Source organism: Paramisgurnus dabryanus, chromosome 21, assembly GCF_030506205.2.
Source record: "Paramisgurnus dabryanus chromosome 21, PD_genome_1.1, whole genome shotgun sequence".
Taxonomy (NCBI): domain Eukaryota; kingdom Metazoa; phylum Chordata; class Actinopteri; order Cypriniformes; family Cobitidae; genus Paramisgurnus; species Paramisgurnus dabryanus.
Window position 1 is genome coordinate 23,215,329 of NC_133357.1, and position 18,944 is coordinate 23,234,272.

Here is an 18,944-nt window from a genome sequence, read left to right on the forward strand (position 1 = left end):
TCTGCTGACCACCAGTGTGTTCATGTGTGCTGCTGGCCTGAAAACTCTCACATGAAGAAATCCTAAATATTTTTTTCGGTAACTGTATACTATAGTGCAGGGGTCTCCAACTTTTTTGTGAGCAAGGGCTACCACAATGAATAAAACAATCTGGAGGGCTACTTTTTTGATATTTATATATATAATATGCAAGCACCATGTTGGAGACCACTCCCGTAATATATATATATATATATATATATATATAGTACATACACAATAACTGTAGTATTAATAACTATATTAAATAAAAACAAAACTGTATATATGCTGTCGTATGTTGTAGTATTTACTATAGTGGGGTTCAAAAACACTATATTATCTGTCAATTTTACTACAGTTTACTATAGTACAGACTAATACATTCTAAAAAAAAGTGCTGATGGGTTATTTTCAACACCGTGTTAGGTCAAAAAGTGACCAACACAACCCAGAAAATGTATATTTGATAGAACAATGGGTTAACTGTTAGAAACCACTAGGTATAAACCAGAGGTCTTCAACCTTGGATAGAGAAGGGTTAGAGAGGAGGCGCAGGGGCTTTGATGGTTAAGATTGTTACATTAAAAAGATATTAAAAATATTTTTTTTTTGGTATACACAGTCGCAAATAGTTAACGTAACATTGTGTACATAACATTATACATTTACTGAATACATTTTAATTTGAAAATTTTAATCAAGTTTTAATTTTTATCATATAAATTATTTTTCGAAAAAATCTTTGGAGGACCCCCAAGGGGGTACCCCCTTTTGAAGATCCATGATATAGACAGTTTAATTAAAGGGGACATTTCACAAGACTTTTTAAAGATGTAAAATAAATCTTTGGTGTCCCCAGAGTACATATGTGAAATTTTAGATCAAAATATCATATAGATAATTTAATATAGCATGTTTGCAAATTGCCACTTTGAAAAAAAATGCATTTTTTGGTTTGTCCTTTTAAATGCAAATGAGTTAAACTCTGCACTAAATGGCAGTGCAGTGGTTGGAAAGTGCAGTATTATCCGCTTCGTACATCACAAGGGGAGCCAAATTTCAATGCCCTATTTTTACATGCTTGCAGAGAATGGTTTACCAAAACTAAATTACTGTGTTGATTTTTTTTCACATTTTCTAGGTTAATAGAAGCACTGGACACCCAATTAACACTTAAACATGGAAAAATCTGATTTTCATGATATGTCCTCTTTAAACGCACGTTGTCACAGTTACGAAAGTGTACCAAAGTGAACATCCGGTCTGTATTTATTTATTTATTTAGTATTATGTATTATTATTTTTTAAGTGGTTAAACTGATCTCTGAAACAAATACCTTGTAGAAAAAAGCTTTTGGTTTGCTAAAGACGAGGGGAGATGACGAACATGTATCACGGAGAGGTTTGGCAGCCAGGCAATATACTAGATAACATTGTATACATTCATTTTACACAGTAACATTAGCTCAGTGTATAGCTGATACATGTTAGATATGATATCAGAACAAAGATCATTTATTTCCCTTGTTATCAGAAATAAACTACTGTATAAGGACTCTGTTGTTTGGAAGTCTACCGGAAGTTGCGTTTAGTCCACAAAAGCCTTTTTGTTTATGTTGTTGCTTCTGAAGTCGTCTATAGCGGTGGTCTCCAACATGACCAAGTTGCCCACACAGAGTCTGTAAGTTGCCCACCAAAGCACATTCTATTAATAGTCTCAATTTTAATATTTATTTTAATTAATTAGCTAAGCTTCTTTTATGTATGTTAAAAATATATCAACAAATAAAATACATTTTTAGTAGATTATATCAAAACAGTAGCCCTCCAGATTGTTTTATCCATTATGGTGGCCCTTGCTCACAAACATGTTGGAAACCCCTGGTCTATAGATTAAATTACCACCCAATCCCTTTTTGACCCAATGGTGGGTTGAAAAAATAACCCAGAATTTTTTAGAGTGTACTATTTATTCATGTCAACAAACAATAAATTGTCTGGTCTAAAGGGCTTAATAATCAGTCCTTAAAAAGACACTGTAAACAAACATAGTTATGCAAATTGTTTTTATTACTAAAAATATAAGTGCAATGTAATAATAGTACACTAAAAGCAAAATATAACTCTAATTTGCTTAAAATATGGTTTAGGAACTAATAATATCTATTGAGCAATTTTAAGCACTACACATCCCAAAATATATGCAGTATTCTTCTTGATGTTGCTGCATGCATGTGTGATCTTCAAGACATAAATGCTCGAACACTCCCTCGGACAACTGCCCGACAGATGGGGCAGTGCCTCAGACTGGCTGCGCAGTCGGTGCAGACGACCAGATGACCACAGGGAATAAAGACCACTGATACACATTTGTCCATGCAGACCTTACAGGTTCTCTCTTCCTGAAGCCTTCTCAACTGTTCCTCTGGACTAAGGTCAGATCGAACTAGAAAAATATTTCAAACACAAGAAAACTGTTTGATCTTAAAGTGGATTCAAGCTACACGTTTAACCCTTAATCAGTGTTTGGTGTCCCAGGGTACCCCACTGAACTTTTTCTTTATTTTTTAAAAGTGCAACCTTCATCTCAGAGCCATGAAACTCTGTGACTAATCTTTTTAAACATGCACAAAAAAAAACTGGGTTTAATTTGGTTGTTCTAAAGGTGTGTAAAGGTGTTTGGGGGTCAAAACGACCCCACATTATAAATGAATAGAAAATAATAAAAGTAAATCCATTATAAATCTGAAAATGTCTACATATAAACCAAGGGTGATTCTGAAACATAAATAAAAAGTGAAGTTCCAACTCATACACACGCACAAAATACAGTTTTTTATGTATTTCAGAATGTTTAAATATATATTCACAAAATATATATCTCAAAGTTGTGAGGAGAAGTTGAAGCGTCAAGAAAAATTAAGTGAAAATGAAAGAGTCATGGACCTTTATTGGATATATGTGGTCATTGCACGTCTTTCTTTAATTAAAAATCCTAAAGTTTTTCCACAAACCAGCAGATGTCAGTATTCTATCCCTGACACATAGAGCAATGTCCAAAAACAATTTAGATTAAATTAAGATTGACATTTAAGTGATATTTTCTTTAAAAAAATATTTTTCATGATGGCCTAGTTAAGTAATTGTGCAGTAAATAGGTAAAAAAAATTAACATTTTCCACAAAAACAGCATAAATGTATAATTGAGAAGTAAATAAAAAAAGATATATAGTTTTCCATATAACAAATGTATATTTCCTTATGCAATCGCTCTTTAAATGTTTGGGGTCTATCCTTTTTGATCACTGATTAAGGGTTAATCGGTACCTGTCTTCACTGGGATCAACCCCAAAACCTAATGCAATTCTGTACAATCAATACAGCAATAGAAACAGGAATGCATGTTAATAAAGACCTGTCTCCCTGACTGTAGTCTGCGTCCTTCCACCTGTACTGCTGTTGCTCTGGGTAGCCACAGTCTCTGAGGGAACAAAACATGTACTTGTTAGAGCTAAGAACAGGACATCCCATAGGAAAGTTCTTCTCAAACCTGTCCCGAAGGACCCTCCAGGGTTCCTCCAGGACAGGATTGAGAAGAGGAGAATGAATTGCAATATTGTTGTTGCAATGAAAGGCACCTTTAAAATTTGATGTACCCTGCTTGTGGCTCAAGATGCAAGGTATGGTTCTGTAACAACATTTATGTCTCCTCTAAATTAAAATATCTCTGGTATAGGTGCATCTATACATTTTAAACACATGACGCTCTACACCTGGTTGGGAGGACTCTGCCGTCTGCCTTTCCTCCTCTTCGGCCTGTAGGACGTCGGTCACCAGGTCAGTGACTGAGGTGTAGTGCGAGCCGGTGAGCAGGTAGCGTGACTGCACCAGACTCTCCACCAGTGAGCGCTGGAAACCCATCTGCAGCGCGGCCTGCACTACAGGAGATAACATAACTGCTGCCTCCGAATTCTGACCCCCCAACCCCTCTGACACTGGGGACAAAGGAACAGTGAATTGGTGCAAACAGGTGATTTAGCTATACTTTCTAGCTATATATTAAAAAAATATATATTTTAAACTTTTAAAAGTATTGTAAAAACTTTCATAAATGAAGGAGAAACATTCATAAATGTCTTAAATAATACAAATCTGTGTATTCTAATATGCGTTTCTAAAATACGACCCTGTCGGTGAAATCTTTGATTTAACACTGTTGCCGGCTGTTTTTCATTTCTGCGGGGTTGAAGCGACCCCCATAATGATAGTGACATTTAGCCCCAAAATGCAAATTTTATAAGATTAACCCTGCCAAAAACGCAAATGTTACCCCCAGAACGTAAGTTTTACTGGAGAACGCCCCTTAAAATGCGATTGGGCTGGTTTTGGACAAGTTTTGCAGGGTTTTGCTGTAATAACCTGGCAACCATTATTAGGAGCATCAAAGTTTGTTTTTACTCATTGACTCATTGACCCTACTCAGTTAATATTAAAGTTATCAAGGTTATATTTTTACTGAATGTTTCATTACATCACACCCATGATGAGCTATTACATTATAACCACCCCATCTCAAAGCAATGAGCCAACCTGGCAACCAAACGATGGCACAGTTACAGTTCACAGAGCAATATATACAGTATACCACCCAAGGACCAGCTTTCAGTCAAAATTCAGCTGAAATTAGTGGTTCGATTTGGAAAAACGGGTGTGCGCTACATCACAACCACCATATATGTAATACACGAGAATTGAATGACCTTCTATTGACATTATGGTACTAGATACCCCAGGAAACATATTGCCACCTTGTCAAATCAATGCTTCGTCTCAAAGCTGCTGTTTTGCAGGCCAAAGGGGGCCCTGAATGATATTAGGCACGTGGTCATAATCATAGGTGTCATTTACACTGGGGACGCTGGGGACATGTCCCCACCACTTTTTGAAATGGCTGATTTTGTCCCCACCACTTTTTGAAAGCATTTGGTTAAAATGTTCTAAAAATTAAACAATACCTGTGCTACTTACACTGCAAAAAATGACTTTCTTACTTAGTATTTTTGTCTTGTTTTCAGTAGAAATATCTAAAAATTCTTAAATCAAGATGTATTTTCTTGATAAGCAAAATGACCAAAGAAAATAAGTCTAGTTTTTAGACAAAAATATACAATTTAAATTAAGTGTTTAAGAAAAAAGAAATCTTATTTTTAGATTTTTTTCTCACCCTATTGGCAGATAGTTTTGCTTGTTTTAATCACAAATTCACTTAAGCAAAAAAATTTCACCCCATTGGCAGATATTTTTTCTTGTTTTAAGCACAAATTCACTTAAATTGTATAGTTTTTGTCTAAAAACAAGACTTATTGTCTTACGTCATTTTGCTCATCAAGAAAATACATCTTGATTTAAGAATTTTAAGATATTTCTACTGAAATCAAGACAAAAATACTAAGTAAGAAAGTCAGATTTTCAAGAAAAAAATCTTAGTATTTTTGTCTTGTTTTCAGTAAAAATATCTAAAAATTCTTAAATTAAGATGCTTTTTCTTGATGAGCAAAAAATCTAGTTTTTAGACCAAAAATATCAAATTTAAGTGATTTTGTGCATAAAACAAGCAAAAAAATCTGCCAATGGGGTAAGCAATTTTTTCTTGAATTTTTCTTGAATTTAGTGTTTAAAAAATTTTCAAGATTTTTTTGCTTACCCCATTAGCAATTTTTTTTGCTTGTTTATGCACAAAATCACTTACATCTAGTATTTTTGGTCTAAAAACTAGACTTATTTTCTTAGGTCATTTTGCTCATCAAGAAAAAGCATCTTAATTTAAGAGTGTTTAGATATTTTTACTGAAAACAAGACAAAAATACTAAGAATTTTTTTCTTGAAAATAATTTTTTGCAGTGTACGACTGGTTTTGTGGTCCAGGGTCACATATATTGTGTTGTGTGCTTACAGTGTGTTTTCTTTTACATAATAATGAATTTCATTGTAATCATTGACTTTACGCGCTGTTTTCTGCAGTATGGTGCTTTGGCACTGTTCGGTTGAGCTGGTGTTGTAGGGACTGTTAGATGTGCAGTCGACATTGTTGAGGGTTTTATGCTGAGTATTTTCGTGTTGTTGACTGGCCTGCTCACTTTTGATGGGCCGTTATTCAACATTTTTCTTGTCCTGCTGTAATGTTTTCTTCATCTGATCTTTTGTCCCCACCACTTTTCAAAACAAACTGACGCCCCTGGTCATAATGCAATGGCTCATCTGTGTATGTAGTCGGTGTTGACTGACTAAAATGATGTTTTGTAAGCTGTATACTAACAATTCAGTGCTCAGTGTTCTAGATGGGTAGTTCAATGTTGTTTTATATTAGAGATGCACCGATACCGATACTGGTATCGGGTATCGGCCTCGATACCACATTTTCTAAAGTACTCGTACTCGTTAAAAGTCCCCCGATACCTGGAATCGATACCACGGTCTGAGAAATGTCTATGTTTGAGCGGCGTGTAAGGGGTTAATGCCTCTTGTGTTGTCCAAAGAGGCAGAGTTTACAACAAACTGGAAAACTAGTCCTTTGTTTTTTTTGTTAAATTATATGACTAAAGCTGTTACCTGTAAATTTAAATCATGTTTTTTTATTAAGTACTCGGTATCGGTATCGGTAAGTACTGAAATGCAAGTACTCGTACTCGTATTCCAAAAAAGTGGTATCGGTGCATCCCTATTTCATATAGTCATAATAAAATATGTATCTTTTTGTCTGCATGTGATTAACAGTAGTTCAATTCTTTCCCAATTCTATCACATAACTTCAAATCTACAAACACACAAATCTGTATTCATTTACCTGATGTATTGTTTCCTGCAGTTAAAGGCGGGGAGTCACCCTTTAAAAATTAAAATACAGATATATTTAAAGCTTACATTGCTGTTAAACATGAACACATTTGGCCAATGTTTTTATATACACAAAGTGACTGTATTAACCCATAACATATTATTAGTATGTGCATTCTCCAGGATTCAAACCCATGACCTTGGTGTTGCCAGTATCATGTTCTATTAGTCATATAATAAACTGATAAAGTTGAATTATAACTTACCACTCTCTCACTCAGGTTGAAAAGGGATTGTTGAATGTTGCTCACGTATTCTCGTCCTCGGCTTTGGAGTAAATATTCACATCTTTAGAAGAACATGAACATAAAGAATTTTACCAAAAATTAAAAATATCATAATGGCCAACATTCTCCAGCAGTTCTCTTTCACAGACAGCATTATTTGCATCTTATTGTATTGTAATTTAATACTGTGGGATCTGAACTTATTTTTCTTTAATATAAAAAAAAGATCACTCACTGTGGAAACCATTTTGCGTGTTCCTGCCATGGGTCATCTCCTGGTTCCCAGTTCCTCAGACCACCATCACAAAAGAAACATTTCACATTGTCACCATGACCTGAAAAACACAGCTATCGTGTATTATCATCTCAAAATATCACAACAATAGATACAATGTAAAATCTACACAACCATGAGGACCTCATATTAAGGAGTTTTTACTGTTTTCTCCATTAGTACAGTAGGTGACCCTGCTAAAACACTAGAAACCATCACAGAAATTTTATATTGGATTCAATGGGCGTCTGTGATGGTTTATATTGTTTTTTTTAAGCAGGGAAATCAACGTTTGATACCATTTACAAAACATAAACACAAAATCAAAACACTGGGGTTGTTTTGTAACGTTATTTGTAATAATTTAAATTGTAATTTTTGTAATTAAATATGTCTTTTTGTATTTGTAAAAGGGGCAGAAACGATGACTCTTTTGTAGTAAAGCGCACGCGCTGCTGTGTGAGGCTCGCGGGCTCTCTCGTTCATTCCGTTCATTCATAGTGCGCGTGATTAGAAGGGCGCGTGACTGTTGGCGGAGAAAGGAGGAACGGCTAAAGTTTCACTTCACAGTTTCGCTGAACCGAAACCCCCCAAAAGCCACAATGCTAATTGTTTGATACGAGCGTCAAGTATAACACAAACACCTGTTTTTATTTATTGTGACAAACCTGTATAGAAGAAGCCAGCTCGTGCCAGTGTATCGGGCTGCACGGATGCTCCTGTGGGCCAGTTGTGGAAGCTGGTCCGTCTGTTGTCCTCTGACTCCATCTCCGGGTACGCCGCCTGTCCGGACACCTCCTGCTCGTCCATGGTCATCCTCTGCAGTTGACTCAAAAGCTGTCCATCCACTGAGTCAGAGGTGCCCACTGGAACATTGCCCACGTCTCTGCCCATCACAAAGCGGCATGTGGGAAAATGTTTCTTATGTTCACTCATTGGGGTGTCTCCCTGAACCCAGTATCTAAGTATCCCATTACAGCAGAAACATTGCACCGTGTCACCGTAACGCAGATAGAAAAATCCAGCGCGTGCTAGGTCCGCGGGACGCACCGGCGCATCTCTTGGCCAGTTTTGGAAAGTCTGGAGTCTTTCATCCTCACTCCCCATCCCGAGCCGAACCTCCGCCTCCATATGCCTGCTCCTCTCGCGCTCATCTCCACGATCGCCCTTCATGCTGCTCACCTTCCATACCGGACCGTTCAAGTGTGTTTTAGCCTCACCTGCATTGGCCATACAGCCTATTATTGCCTCTGGTTCGGGTTACTATGTCACACAGATTTCCAGAATATAGCAACAGTCACACTGTTCTGCCCTGTGGTCATGCACTGAATAGCATAAACAATAGATGCCCTTCATTGTGATTGTCATCTCTAACAAGTGTTAAACTGTCGCATGTATATATATATATATATATATATATATATATATATATATATTTATAAATAAAATAAAATGTATATGTATATATAAAATGTATATATGTTAATATATTATAACGTATTTAATATAATCTAATGTATATTACTAAATATAATAAACGTTACTTAAAAGCCGTTTAATACAATAATTATTATTATTAATATTTATTTTAAACCCTGTGATGCTATCCACCTGTTCATGTTGTTTCCCTGCTTTACTGTGTGTATTATTGCGCGTATTCGGCTACTTGACGAGTGAATATAACTAGACAAAAATGATTGATTTATAAATATTAGCTGATTTGTAAACAAATCTAAACCTGGATTAGAACATATACGCCATGTTATTATTATTATTGTGCGGCTTCTTTAACATTTCTTTGACTACGACTAAAAAAAAATCTTTGACTACGACTCCCATGATCCTTCACAGGAAATACGTCACATATCCGGTGAGCATCATGGCGGCTTTGTAAAACGAACAGACCTCGTATGCGCCTGTAATTTTATGGACTAAAGGTGAGAAAATACTTAGATTTCATGCACTTTCATTAACCGAATGGTTAGAAATCTTAAGGAGTTTAACGTTTTATTGTAGTCTGTGAATTTCTAGCGGCTTTATTTATTGGAGAAATATGTGTTTGTTTATCATGTTCAGAAACCCTACCCCATTATTAAAACAGCAAACTAATACATTTAACTTACAGCCACACTATTACCCCGTACTATATTTAGCTGTTTAACGGACTAAACTGTTACATTTTTAGTATTTTTGTAAACATCTGTATTTAATATTTGCGTTTGTATGTGGAATGTCTAGTGTCAATGCATGTGCAAAATACATTTTCTGGTAAAATATTTTGTATTTCTTTATAAATGTGTTACAGTGTGTTTAAAAGAAGTATCTTGCCTATATTTTCTCAATAGGCATATATTATGCACAGCATTGTTTTACACTTTAAACATCATTTTAAGGCTTTGTTTACTCGCTTTTTTCGCTATTATTCCAGATGGCCGGCGAGTCTGATAAGAAAGACTTGGACACCGCAGGCAAGGAGCGGGACGCTCGTAAGCGCAGCCGGTCTCGATCCAGGGAACGTAAAGGATCTCCCGGCAGGGAGCGCAAACGTCACCGGTCTCGTGAGCGCAAACGCTCTCGCAGCAGATCCAAATCTCCAGACCGGTGTGCACAACTAGATGCTCTTTATATCCTCTCATATAAATAATAATGCACGTTGTGTTGGTGGTTCTTTAGATTTACTGAGCTTCACTGTTGTCTTTAGGGATCGTCGTCAAAAAGACAAAGAAAGAGACAGAGAGAAGGACAGAGATAGAAGCCGCAAAGACAGAGAGAGAGACAGAAGGGATAAAGACCGGTCCAGGAAATCCAGGTAAGCACACAGAACGCTCGACATAATAAAAAATGTAAGCGTTTTAATGTTTGCTACATGTCTGAATCACAAAATTACTTTCATAATAGTTATTTCTCTTTTCAGGAGCACTTCTCCTAAATCCAGGGATTTAAAACTAAAGAGAGAAAAAGATTTGAAAAAAGAGGAAGATGAAGATGATGAGAAGAAAAAAGAGAAGGTGGCCCATCAAAAGTCATGTAATGATAGATGTTGTATGATGGTTGCATATTATGTGCATTTCTGACCTACATTTTTTTGACTTGATTTTTTAGGTGCAACCTCTCTCCCTTGAAGAGCTTCTAGCCAAGAAGAAAGCAGAGGAGGAGGCAGAATCTAAGGTGAAGAGCTTCTTAAAAAAGAATGTACCGCAGTGGGCTTGTTTACTGTGTGTCCCCGGGTTGTTTTCTTGTTCTTCTGTGTTGTTTGATTTGTAAACTACAACTTAAATTCTTCTGCTGCAGCCCAAATTCCTGTCTAAAGCAGAGCGTGAAGCTGAAGCTATCAAGCGAAGGGAACAAGCGATGGAGGAACGGCGCAGACAGGTGGAGGAGGAGAGGAAAAAACGACGAGTATTTCAGGACATCGGGAGAAAGATGTTAGGTGTGTATTCTGCTGTGACTACACATTTGATTGGGCTTAAGTGGGCCGTTCCTTTCACACAAAGTATGCTTGGGCCGTCCATGCTCCACCTGCATGACCTAATTTTCATCACTAGGAGGTTCCACGGTTGTCTAGCCAAAGTATAGGTTTTTTTTTACGTGTACGTGAGGATACAGTTTGCGTGGTGCAATTTTCTTCACAAGAAGAGTACGTACTGTACTCGCACAGCTAGATTTTAAAACATTGCGTACATTGTATGTCTAGGTCGCACATGTGCCTACAGGAGAATGTAGTATGTAGCCTCTACTATGGAGATGCATTGCATTTTGTCACAATGTGCATGCGGCGAATGTCTGTGTGCACATACGAGTCAAATAAACAATACTTTGCAAGGCTGTGCATTCGACCGTGCATTCGCGTACACGTAAAAACAGAATATACTCTCGATTTGCGAAAATGGTGTAAACTCAGACATGCTAAAATAAAAAAAAAGGTGCAGTAAGGATTGAAGAGAACATTGATGGATGCATTGATTTTACCTGCAGAGGATCCTCAAGAGCGAGAGCGGCGAGAAAGGCGAGAGCGGATGGAGAGAGAGAACAATGGAAATGAAGAAGATGATGGACGACAGAAGATCAGAGAGGAAAAAGACAAAGTAAAGGAACTGCATGCCATAAAGGTAAACCATTTTTTTTCACACTGTTTGACATTGCTTTTAACCCTAAGAGGCTGTTTACACCTGGTATTAAAGCTAACATAACACACGCTGTTTCTGCTCATCTAATGTTAATCTTGAGTACCTATATAGTAGTATTTCATCCTTCATATATACAAAGAGTCTTTAGTTTTAACAGATTTATAAACGATAGATATGCTCTAGCGATTGTTTCAGGAAAATGGTGAGATCCCAGAGGCGTCCAGCGGGAGGAACGAGTCACGAGCAAGCAACACACACAAAACATTATCCCATTATCTCTGGATAACTTATGATTCACTACATGTTTGTGTAGTTTACATTATATACACTTACGTGCCAACAAAACAGACATTTGCGACACATGATCCAGTTTGGACCACCCCATTAAAACGAAATCCAGCGTGCAACAAACACACTTGCAAAACTCTGCTGCTACCCCCGGATAAACAAACTAAATCCATTGTTTTCATAAGGTTGGCTTCCTTACATTCAAAAACACACTTTTTCTTTTGTGCCATTGTTGATTCTTGATATAAAACAAAACTGTTGTGTGCAGTGATGCCTGTGACTTCTACTCAGAGGAACAACGCTAATGAACGTCCTCGTTTGCTATCACTTTGATTGTTGTGTGGGCGTGCTTTTCGGGGGCAGAGTGCCCATATGGGGCCAATGATACATAACGGGTGCCCATGTTAAATAAAAACAAGGAGGTGGTGTAAGTTTGGCCCAGAAATACTCGCTCACACGCTCAACTGCTTTTTTGACACTTTGCATTTGTTTAGCATGAGGATTCAAAAACTGTCTTAGGGGCTAATCACACCAACCACGTTTTAAACGCTTCGAAACGCAAGGTGCTTTTTTCTAAAAAAAAGAGCAGTGCGACGCGGCTTTTTATATTGCTAAGCAACCACCGAGTCAGCTGTCTTGTCAATCAAATTTTAAAGCGTGAGCGCTCTTTTGCTGTTAACTGTCATATTAGCAGAAACTTTAAAAAGAGGGTGCTTGCTCTGACCTTGTTTGAGGGTGAGAGATGCACAAACACGCAGGAGAGAGTGAGCAAGCGCCCTCGTGAAGTTCTTCAAAGCAATTCTAAACGTCCCTCACCACAACGTAAGGCCCGCTCTCCCCTCATGCGATTGGACAATGGAAAGACGTGAATGACGTCGGGCACTTCTCCCCTCTCAGCGTTCCTTCAAAGGCGCGTGCTGCGGCCGGCGGCAAAAACCGCAAGGCGCTCAGTGCGCATAAACAGCGCGCAAATGCTCCCTGCCCATAGAATATCATTTAAAAAAGGCGCCTGCAACTGCCATAAACGCTTTTGATGTGACTGGCCCCTTAAAGAGCAACTATGGTCCAATTCACATTTTTACATTTCCTTTGTTGTGTAAGTGTACTCTTACTTTGTCCATATCATCTTTAGGAGCGCTATCTCGGTGGGATAAAGAAACGTCGGCGCACACGCCATCTGAACGACCGAAAGTTTGTCTTTGAGTGGGACGCATCTGAAGACACTTCACTCGACTACAACCCAATGTGAGTGTCTGTTTAAAACAGTTCTGTTCAGTTTACAAGTAATTTGATTGTACTGCATTGTATTTGGCTCTTAGGTACAGTAATATCCGTATAGAGTTACTGCATTAAAAACTATCATAGGTCTTCAAATGACAGAAGACTGAACTTAACCTTTATTTATAGCTAAAGAGTCACATAATAACAGCACAAGTTTGACTCTCTGGGTGTGTTTAGATATAAAGAGAAGCATCAGGTTCATCTCTACGGTCGCGGTTTCATCGCTGGTATCGATCTCAAACAGCAGAAGAGAGATCAGTCCCGTTTCTATGGAGACCTGATGGAGAAGAGACGGACCCTTGAGGAGAAAGAGCAGGAGGAGTAAGACACATCTGTCCATTATTACATGAAGTTTACCTTAAATATTCACCATGATTTGATCTATTGTTGTGTGACATTCAGTATTAAACCTGCACTTTGTGTAAGTACAACTTTAGGGCACGCTTACACATCCATCAGTGATTAATATGCTGTCAATTCCCTTGCGTTTTGCGCAGGGTGCGCCTGAAGAAGGTGCGTAAGAAGGAAGCCAAACAGCGTTGGGACGACCGGCACTGGTCTCAGAAGAAGCTGGATGAGATGACAGACAGAGACTGGAGAATCTTCAGAGAAGACTACAGCATCACAACCAAAGGAGGGAAGATCCCCAACCCCATCCGCAACTGGAAGGAGTATTCACTGCCGCCACACATTCTCGAGGTCATCGAGAAATGTGGTTATAAGGTCAGATCCTTCACATCTCATGCATGCTTAACTGAACCGAGTTTAGGTTGTTCTTAATCCATAAATGTTCATTTTTAATGAAAACTTTTATTTTTTGTCTTTATTAGGATCCAACTCCTATCCAGAGGCAGGCAATTCCTATTGGTTTACAGAACCGTGACATCATCGGTGTGGCTGAGACTGGTAGCGGTAAAACCGCAGCCTTCCTTATTCCTCTATTGGTCTGGATCACCACTCTCCCTAAGATTGACAGGTGAGTTTTTTTGACGTAAGCAAGTGTTTTAGGTAAACGGTACATTGTGCGTAAATCCGTATAGGAAAAGTCTCTAAGCTTGTATGTGTGTATTAATTATAGAATTGAGGACTCTGATCAGGGACCGTATGCCGTAATTCTGGCCCCAACTCGTGAGCTGGCACAGCAGATCGAAGAAGAGACCATTAAATTTGGCAAACCGTTGGGAATCAGGACTGTAGCTGTGATTGGTGGAATATCCAGAGAAGATCAAGGGTTCAAACTCAGAATGGGATGTGAGGTGAGAAGTCAAATCCAGCTTGTTGTTGTTCTTGATGAGTTATAATAAAACCTTTAGGCATTATTTGAGTGGCATTCATTAATTGTAAACAGCAGATTTCGGCTATATACATATAATTATGAGTTTTCTGCTGTCGTTTTCAGATTGTCATAGCCACACCTGGTCGTTTGATTGACGTGTTGGAGAACCGATACCTCGTTCTGAGCAGGTGCACGTATGTGGTACTGGATGAAGCTGACAGAATGATTGACATGGGTTTTGAACCCGATGTACAGAAGATTCTTGAATACATTCCTGTGACAAATCAAAAGCCAGACACAGATGACGCGGAGGACCCAGAAAAAATGATGCAGAACTTTGAGTTAGGCAAACACAAATACAGACAGGTAAGGGATTACTTTGTCAAATTGTATTTTCAAGGCTTAGCATGTAATCTTTCAAGCCATGGACATTACCATAGTAAAAATATGTATTCAGTTATAATCCAAATATCTATATGCAGTACATCTAACTAGGGGTGTCCTCGACTAAGGATTTACATTTTCAAATCAGAATTGTCGAATTTTTCTATAGTCGACCGATAGTTGAATCATCTATGTGTGTGCAAGGGTTGGGAGGGGGCCAGGTACAAATATGTAACCTTTATTTTCTTTCACAAGCAGCACACATAAACAACTGTCTGATAAGGAAATTGGTATTAAAATAATAAAAAAGAACTATTTGAAAAAAAACCTACTTTTTCCAAATGTACCTGCAATTACAATCATATAATAATCACCCATATATAATATAATGTATTTTTTTTAACTTGAACAACTTTTATAACTTTAGACAGTTGGCAACCGTATATATGCCACAGGAGACTTCAATATAGCATTAATGTCAAAAAAACATCTCCCCTTAAATTGCTATTGTTCTCGTCTCTTTACATTAAGTGTCAGTTAAAGGAATATGACTTGGCCTGAAAAAAATTTCTCAGAATTTTTTTCACTTTAATCCATGAGTATTGTTCTTTTAATGAATCAGTCAGTCCATCTTCACAAATAAATCATCTCATGTTTGTCGTCATTTTGTTTTTTGTAGACGGTCATGTTTACGGCCACTATGCCACCAGCTGTGGAGCGTTTGGCGAGAAGTTACCTGCGGCGTCCAGCAGTCGTGTACATCGGCTCTGCAGGCAAACCTCACGAGAGGGTTGAACAGAAGGTCATCCTCATGTCCGAGGGTGAAAAGAGGTCAGAGCACACACACCAAGTCTTTCATATCCTACACAAGCCGTCTTGCCAAAACATTTTCCCCTAAACATTCTCATTTACAGGAAGAAGCTGTTGGAAGTTTTGAACAGTGGCTTCGAGCCGCCCATCATCATCTTCGTTAACCAAAAGAAGGGTTGTGACGTTCTGGCCAAGTCTCTGGAGAAGATGGGAGTGAGTTCATTAAAATTCTGTAATAAAGTAGAGATGGTGATAGTAGATGCTTTTATGTACATTTTACTCTATTTCACAGCTAAGACATTTTTCATATCTATAGTTATATTACATACATTTAAAGTGCTTTACAGAAGATTAGATGGGGCAGCCGCAGCCCATTCTCCTATGCATGTGCCAAATATAATCTAGTTGCAATGTCTGTTCTGTATAAGTCATTAATATTAGGTAAAATTTCAGTAGTGATTATAAAAGGTAGATACAGGCAGTGGTCAGTAAAGTATGTTTTGCTTTCTAGAGTATGATGTAGTAGACGACCTTTCGTACATTTTGAAGTCTTATCAACAAGGCTGTACTGTTCATTTTTGGCCAATATAAAATAATTTGTCAAATTAACCATCAATGTTTTATTTCTATCAGTACAATGCTTGTACACTTCACGGTGGTAAAGGTCAGGAACAGAGAGAGTTTGCACTGTCTAACCTGAAAGCCGGAGCTAAAGACATCCTGGTGGCCACAGACGTGGCAGGTAGAGGTATCGACATCCACGACGTCTCCATGGTCCTCAATTATGACATGGCCAAGAACATTGAAGGTAAATTATCGTGATTCTTAGTCAAACTGAGATGTTTTGAACCGTGGTTGACATTAATTGGATTCTGTTTATAGTGTCTTATACATTGAAGATTAATCGATGATCTTTTCTCTAGACTATATCCATCGTATTGGCCGAACGGGTCGTGCTGGTAAGAGTGGTGTAGCCATGACCTTCCTGACCAAAGAGGACTCGACCGTCTTCTACGATCTCAAACAGGCCATCCTAGAAAGCCCTGTGTCCAACTGCCCGCCCGAGCTGGCCAACCATCCCGATGCCCAACACAAACCTGGCACCATCCTTACCAAGAAGAGAAGAGAGGAGACCATCTTTGCTTAAGACCAAACCGCTAGCTACTCATTGCACTCATTCAGTGTCAATGTTTTCTTTTTAATATTTTATTCCTTTTCCCATTTTCTCTGTGTTCATCTACTGGTTCTGCTTTCTTCAATTAAATGTGATCAGATATTGAAGGAATTTTTAGATAAATAGAAAAACATGCTACAGATAGCCTCTGTCACACCACCCCATGATTGATAGTTAGAAGCATAAGCATATAAAGGCACAATCACCTGCTTTTTACATTTCGTCGTGTTGGGACCTTAAATTGTGGAAAAATACCATTATGTCAATATGAATGCATATATACGTATTGTTTTCGAAAGACAAACTTAACCATTCTGTGGGTTTGAAAATAAAGACCTTTTGACAAAGTTTATGTAGTCTTACTTGAAATTTTAGATAATCATACAAGTGCTAAATTAAGATAAGTCAACCTGTATTTTACATACCAACAAACACTCACCTAAAGTATTATTAGGAACACCTGTTCAATTTAACTTAAATGCAATTATCTAATCAACCAATCACATGGCAGTTGCTTCAATGCATTTAGGGGTGTGGTACTGCTCAAAACAATCTCTTGAACTCCAAACTGAATGTCAGAATGGGAAAGAAAGAAGATTTAAGCAACTGACGGGTCTGAGTAATTCACAATCAGCTCAGTTACTGGGATTTTCATGCACAACCATTTCTAGGGTTTACAAAGAATGGTGTGAAAAGGGAAAAACATCCTGTGGGTGAAAATGCCTTGTTGATGCTAGAGGTCAGAGGAGAATGGGCCGACTGATTCAAGCTGATAAAAGAGCAACTTTGACTGAAATAACCACTTGTTACAACTGAGGTATGCAGCAAAGCATTTGTGAAGCCACAACACGCACAACTTTGAGGCGGATGGGCTACAAGAGCAGAAGACCCAACCAGGTACCACTCATCTCCACTACATATAGGAAAAAGAGGCTAGAATTTGCACGAACTCACCAAAATTGGACAGTTGAAGACTGGAAAAATGTTGCCTTGTCTGATGAGTCTCAATATCTCTTGAGACATTCAGATGGTAGAGTCAGAATTTGGCAAAGCTCGAACATTTCAAATTTCTTGAACATGACAAAGAGTTCACTGTACTAAAATGGCCCCCACAGTCACCAGATCTCAACCCAATAGAGCATCTTTGGGATGTGGTGGAACGGGAGCTTCGTGCCCTGGATGTGCATCCCACAAATCTCCATCAACTGCAAGATGCTATCCTATCAATATTGGCCAACATTTCTAAAGAATGCTTTCAGCACCTTGTTGAATCAATGCCACGTAGAATTAAGGCAGTTGTGAAGGCGAAAGGGGGTCAAACACAGTATTTGTATGGTGTTCCTAATAATCCTTTAGGTGAGTGTATACCAACAAGGCAACCAGAAGAGAAGAAAATGCCTAAAAATCAAGAAATTCAGACTTGGAAGTGTTAAAAGTACATAAAATGTTTTTATTATAACTAGTGGCATTTTATTTAAATATAAAGCATATACAGCATCAGGCAGGATTGAATTTTTTCATGTCTTGTCATAAAGATGATGGGGCGAGAGAGAGAGCGTACCTACATCACATCGCCTGAGAAACACATCACTGTCCATTGGGATTATTGTTCTACCTAGTGCATTTATTGCATTACAAAGCAGACATCAAAGAAAAAAGAAAAAAAATAGTGCAATATCTTTTTCTCTACTTGCACAGAAGAGGAAGTGTTAATGTTCTAAGGCGTTTCGTTTTCTTTCCATGTTTGTATTGCATACAGAATAGAAGACAAAGGACTCAAATTATACTCGTTGTTGTAAAAATTGTGCTTCTTATACCTCGGAAAGAAAAAAACTTGGTCGCTGTATTGGTCCACCAGAAAACAATGCCATGCTATAACATATAATGGAAATAAAACATAGCATGTACTCTGACATTAGAAGAAATGTAAACTTCAGTTTTTAGTTCCTACTTTAACACCACCATATTCTAATATAATTCAACTATAAAATTTTTAATGGTGTACTTTTTTAGCAAAACAAACAAAAAAAAACTTTTAAATCAAAGTTGTATAAATTTATTATGATACCATTTGAATGACAGCTGTGATAATCTGATTTTGTTTCAGTTTAATGTGCTTACAACGAAAGTCTAAAGGGCAAGACATTCTGGGGTACGTTTCCCAAAAGCAACTATTGTTATCAATAAT

At 37.8% G+C, this 18,944-nt stretch overlaps 2 protein-coding genes across 2 annotated transcripts; one reads left to right on the top strand and one right to left on the bottom strand.

The window, feature by feature from the left end:
• Positions 1 to 2,044: 2,044 nt before the first annotated feature.
• birc7 (baculoviral IAP repeat containing 7) lies at positions 2,045 to 8,754 on the bottom strand. The gene is made up of 7 exons (XM_065286303.2): positions 8,085 to 8,754; positions 7,378 to 7,477; positions 7,122 to 7,203; positions 6,866 to 6,905; positions 3,795 to 4,016; positions 3,437 to 3,502; positions 2,045 to 2,467 (listed from the first exon to the last, which is right to left on the bottom strand). Exons 1-7 carry the CDS (start codon positions 8,647 to 8,649, stop codon positions 2,265 to 2,267), a joined length of 1,278 nt encoding a protein of 425 aa, XP_065142375.1. The 5' UTR covers positions 8,650 to 8,754; the 3' UTR covers positions 2,045 to 2,264.
• Positions 8,755 to 9,246: 492 nt separating this feature from the next.
• On the top strand, positions 9,247 to 17,104 carry ddx23 (DEAD (Asp-Glu-Ala-Asp) box polypeptide 23). Its single transcript, XM_065286304.2, has 17 exons — positions 9,247 to 9,353; positions 9,845 to 10,017; positions 10,118 to 10,225; positions 10,331 to 10,424; positions 10,519 to 10,584; positions 10,708 to 10,846; positions 11,392 to 11,525; positions 12,964 to 13,076; positions 13,290 to 13,433; positions 13,610 to 13,835; positions 13,943 to 14,088; positions 14,191 to 14,368; positions 14,512 to 14,754; positions 15,452 to 15,603; positions 15,687 to 15,795; positions 16,216 to 16,390; positions 16,506 to 17,104. Exons 2-17 carry the CDS (start codon positions 9,845 to 9,847, stop codon positions 16,727 to 16,729), a joined length of 2,424 nt encoding a protein of 807 aa, XP_065142376.1. The 5' UTR covers positions 9,247 to 9,353; the 3' UTR covers positions 16,730 to 17,104.
• The last annotated feature ends 1,840 nt before the right edge of the window (positions 17,105 to 18,944 follow it).

Coding starts and splice junctions, on each gene's coding strand:
- ddx23 (XM_065286304.2), top strand. CDS start 9,845: ATGGCCGGCGAGTCTGATAAGAAAGACTTGGACACCGCAGGCAAGGAG. Junction 13,434..13,609: donor GAGGAGAAAGAGCAGGAGGA/GTAAGACACATC, acceptor CGTTTTGCGCAG/GGTGCGCCTGAAGAAGGTGC. Junction 14,755..15,451: donor GCAAACACAAATACAGACAG/GTAAGGGATTAC, acceptor TGTTTTTTGTAG/ACGGTCATGTTTACGGCCAC.
- birc7 (XM_065286303.2), bottom strand. CDS start 8,649: ATGGCCAATGCAGGTGAGGCTAAAACACACTTGAACGGTCCGGTATGG. Junction 4,017..6,865: donor TGCAGGAAACAATACATCAG/GTAAATGAATAC, acceptor CTTTGTCCCCAG/TGTCAGAGGGGTTGGGGGGT. Junction 2,468..3,436: donor GACTACAGTCAGGGAGACAG/GTCTTTATTAAC, acceptor ATATTTTTCTAG/TTCGATCTGACCTTAGTCCA.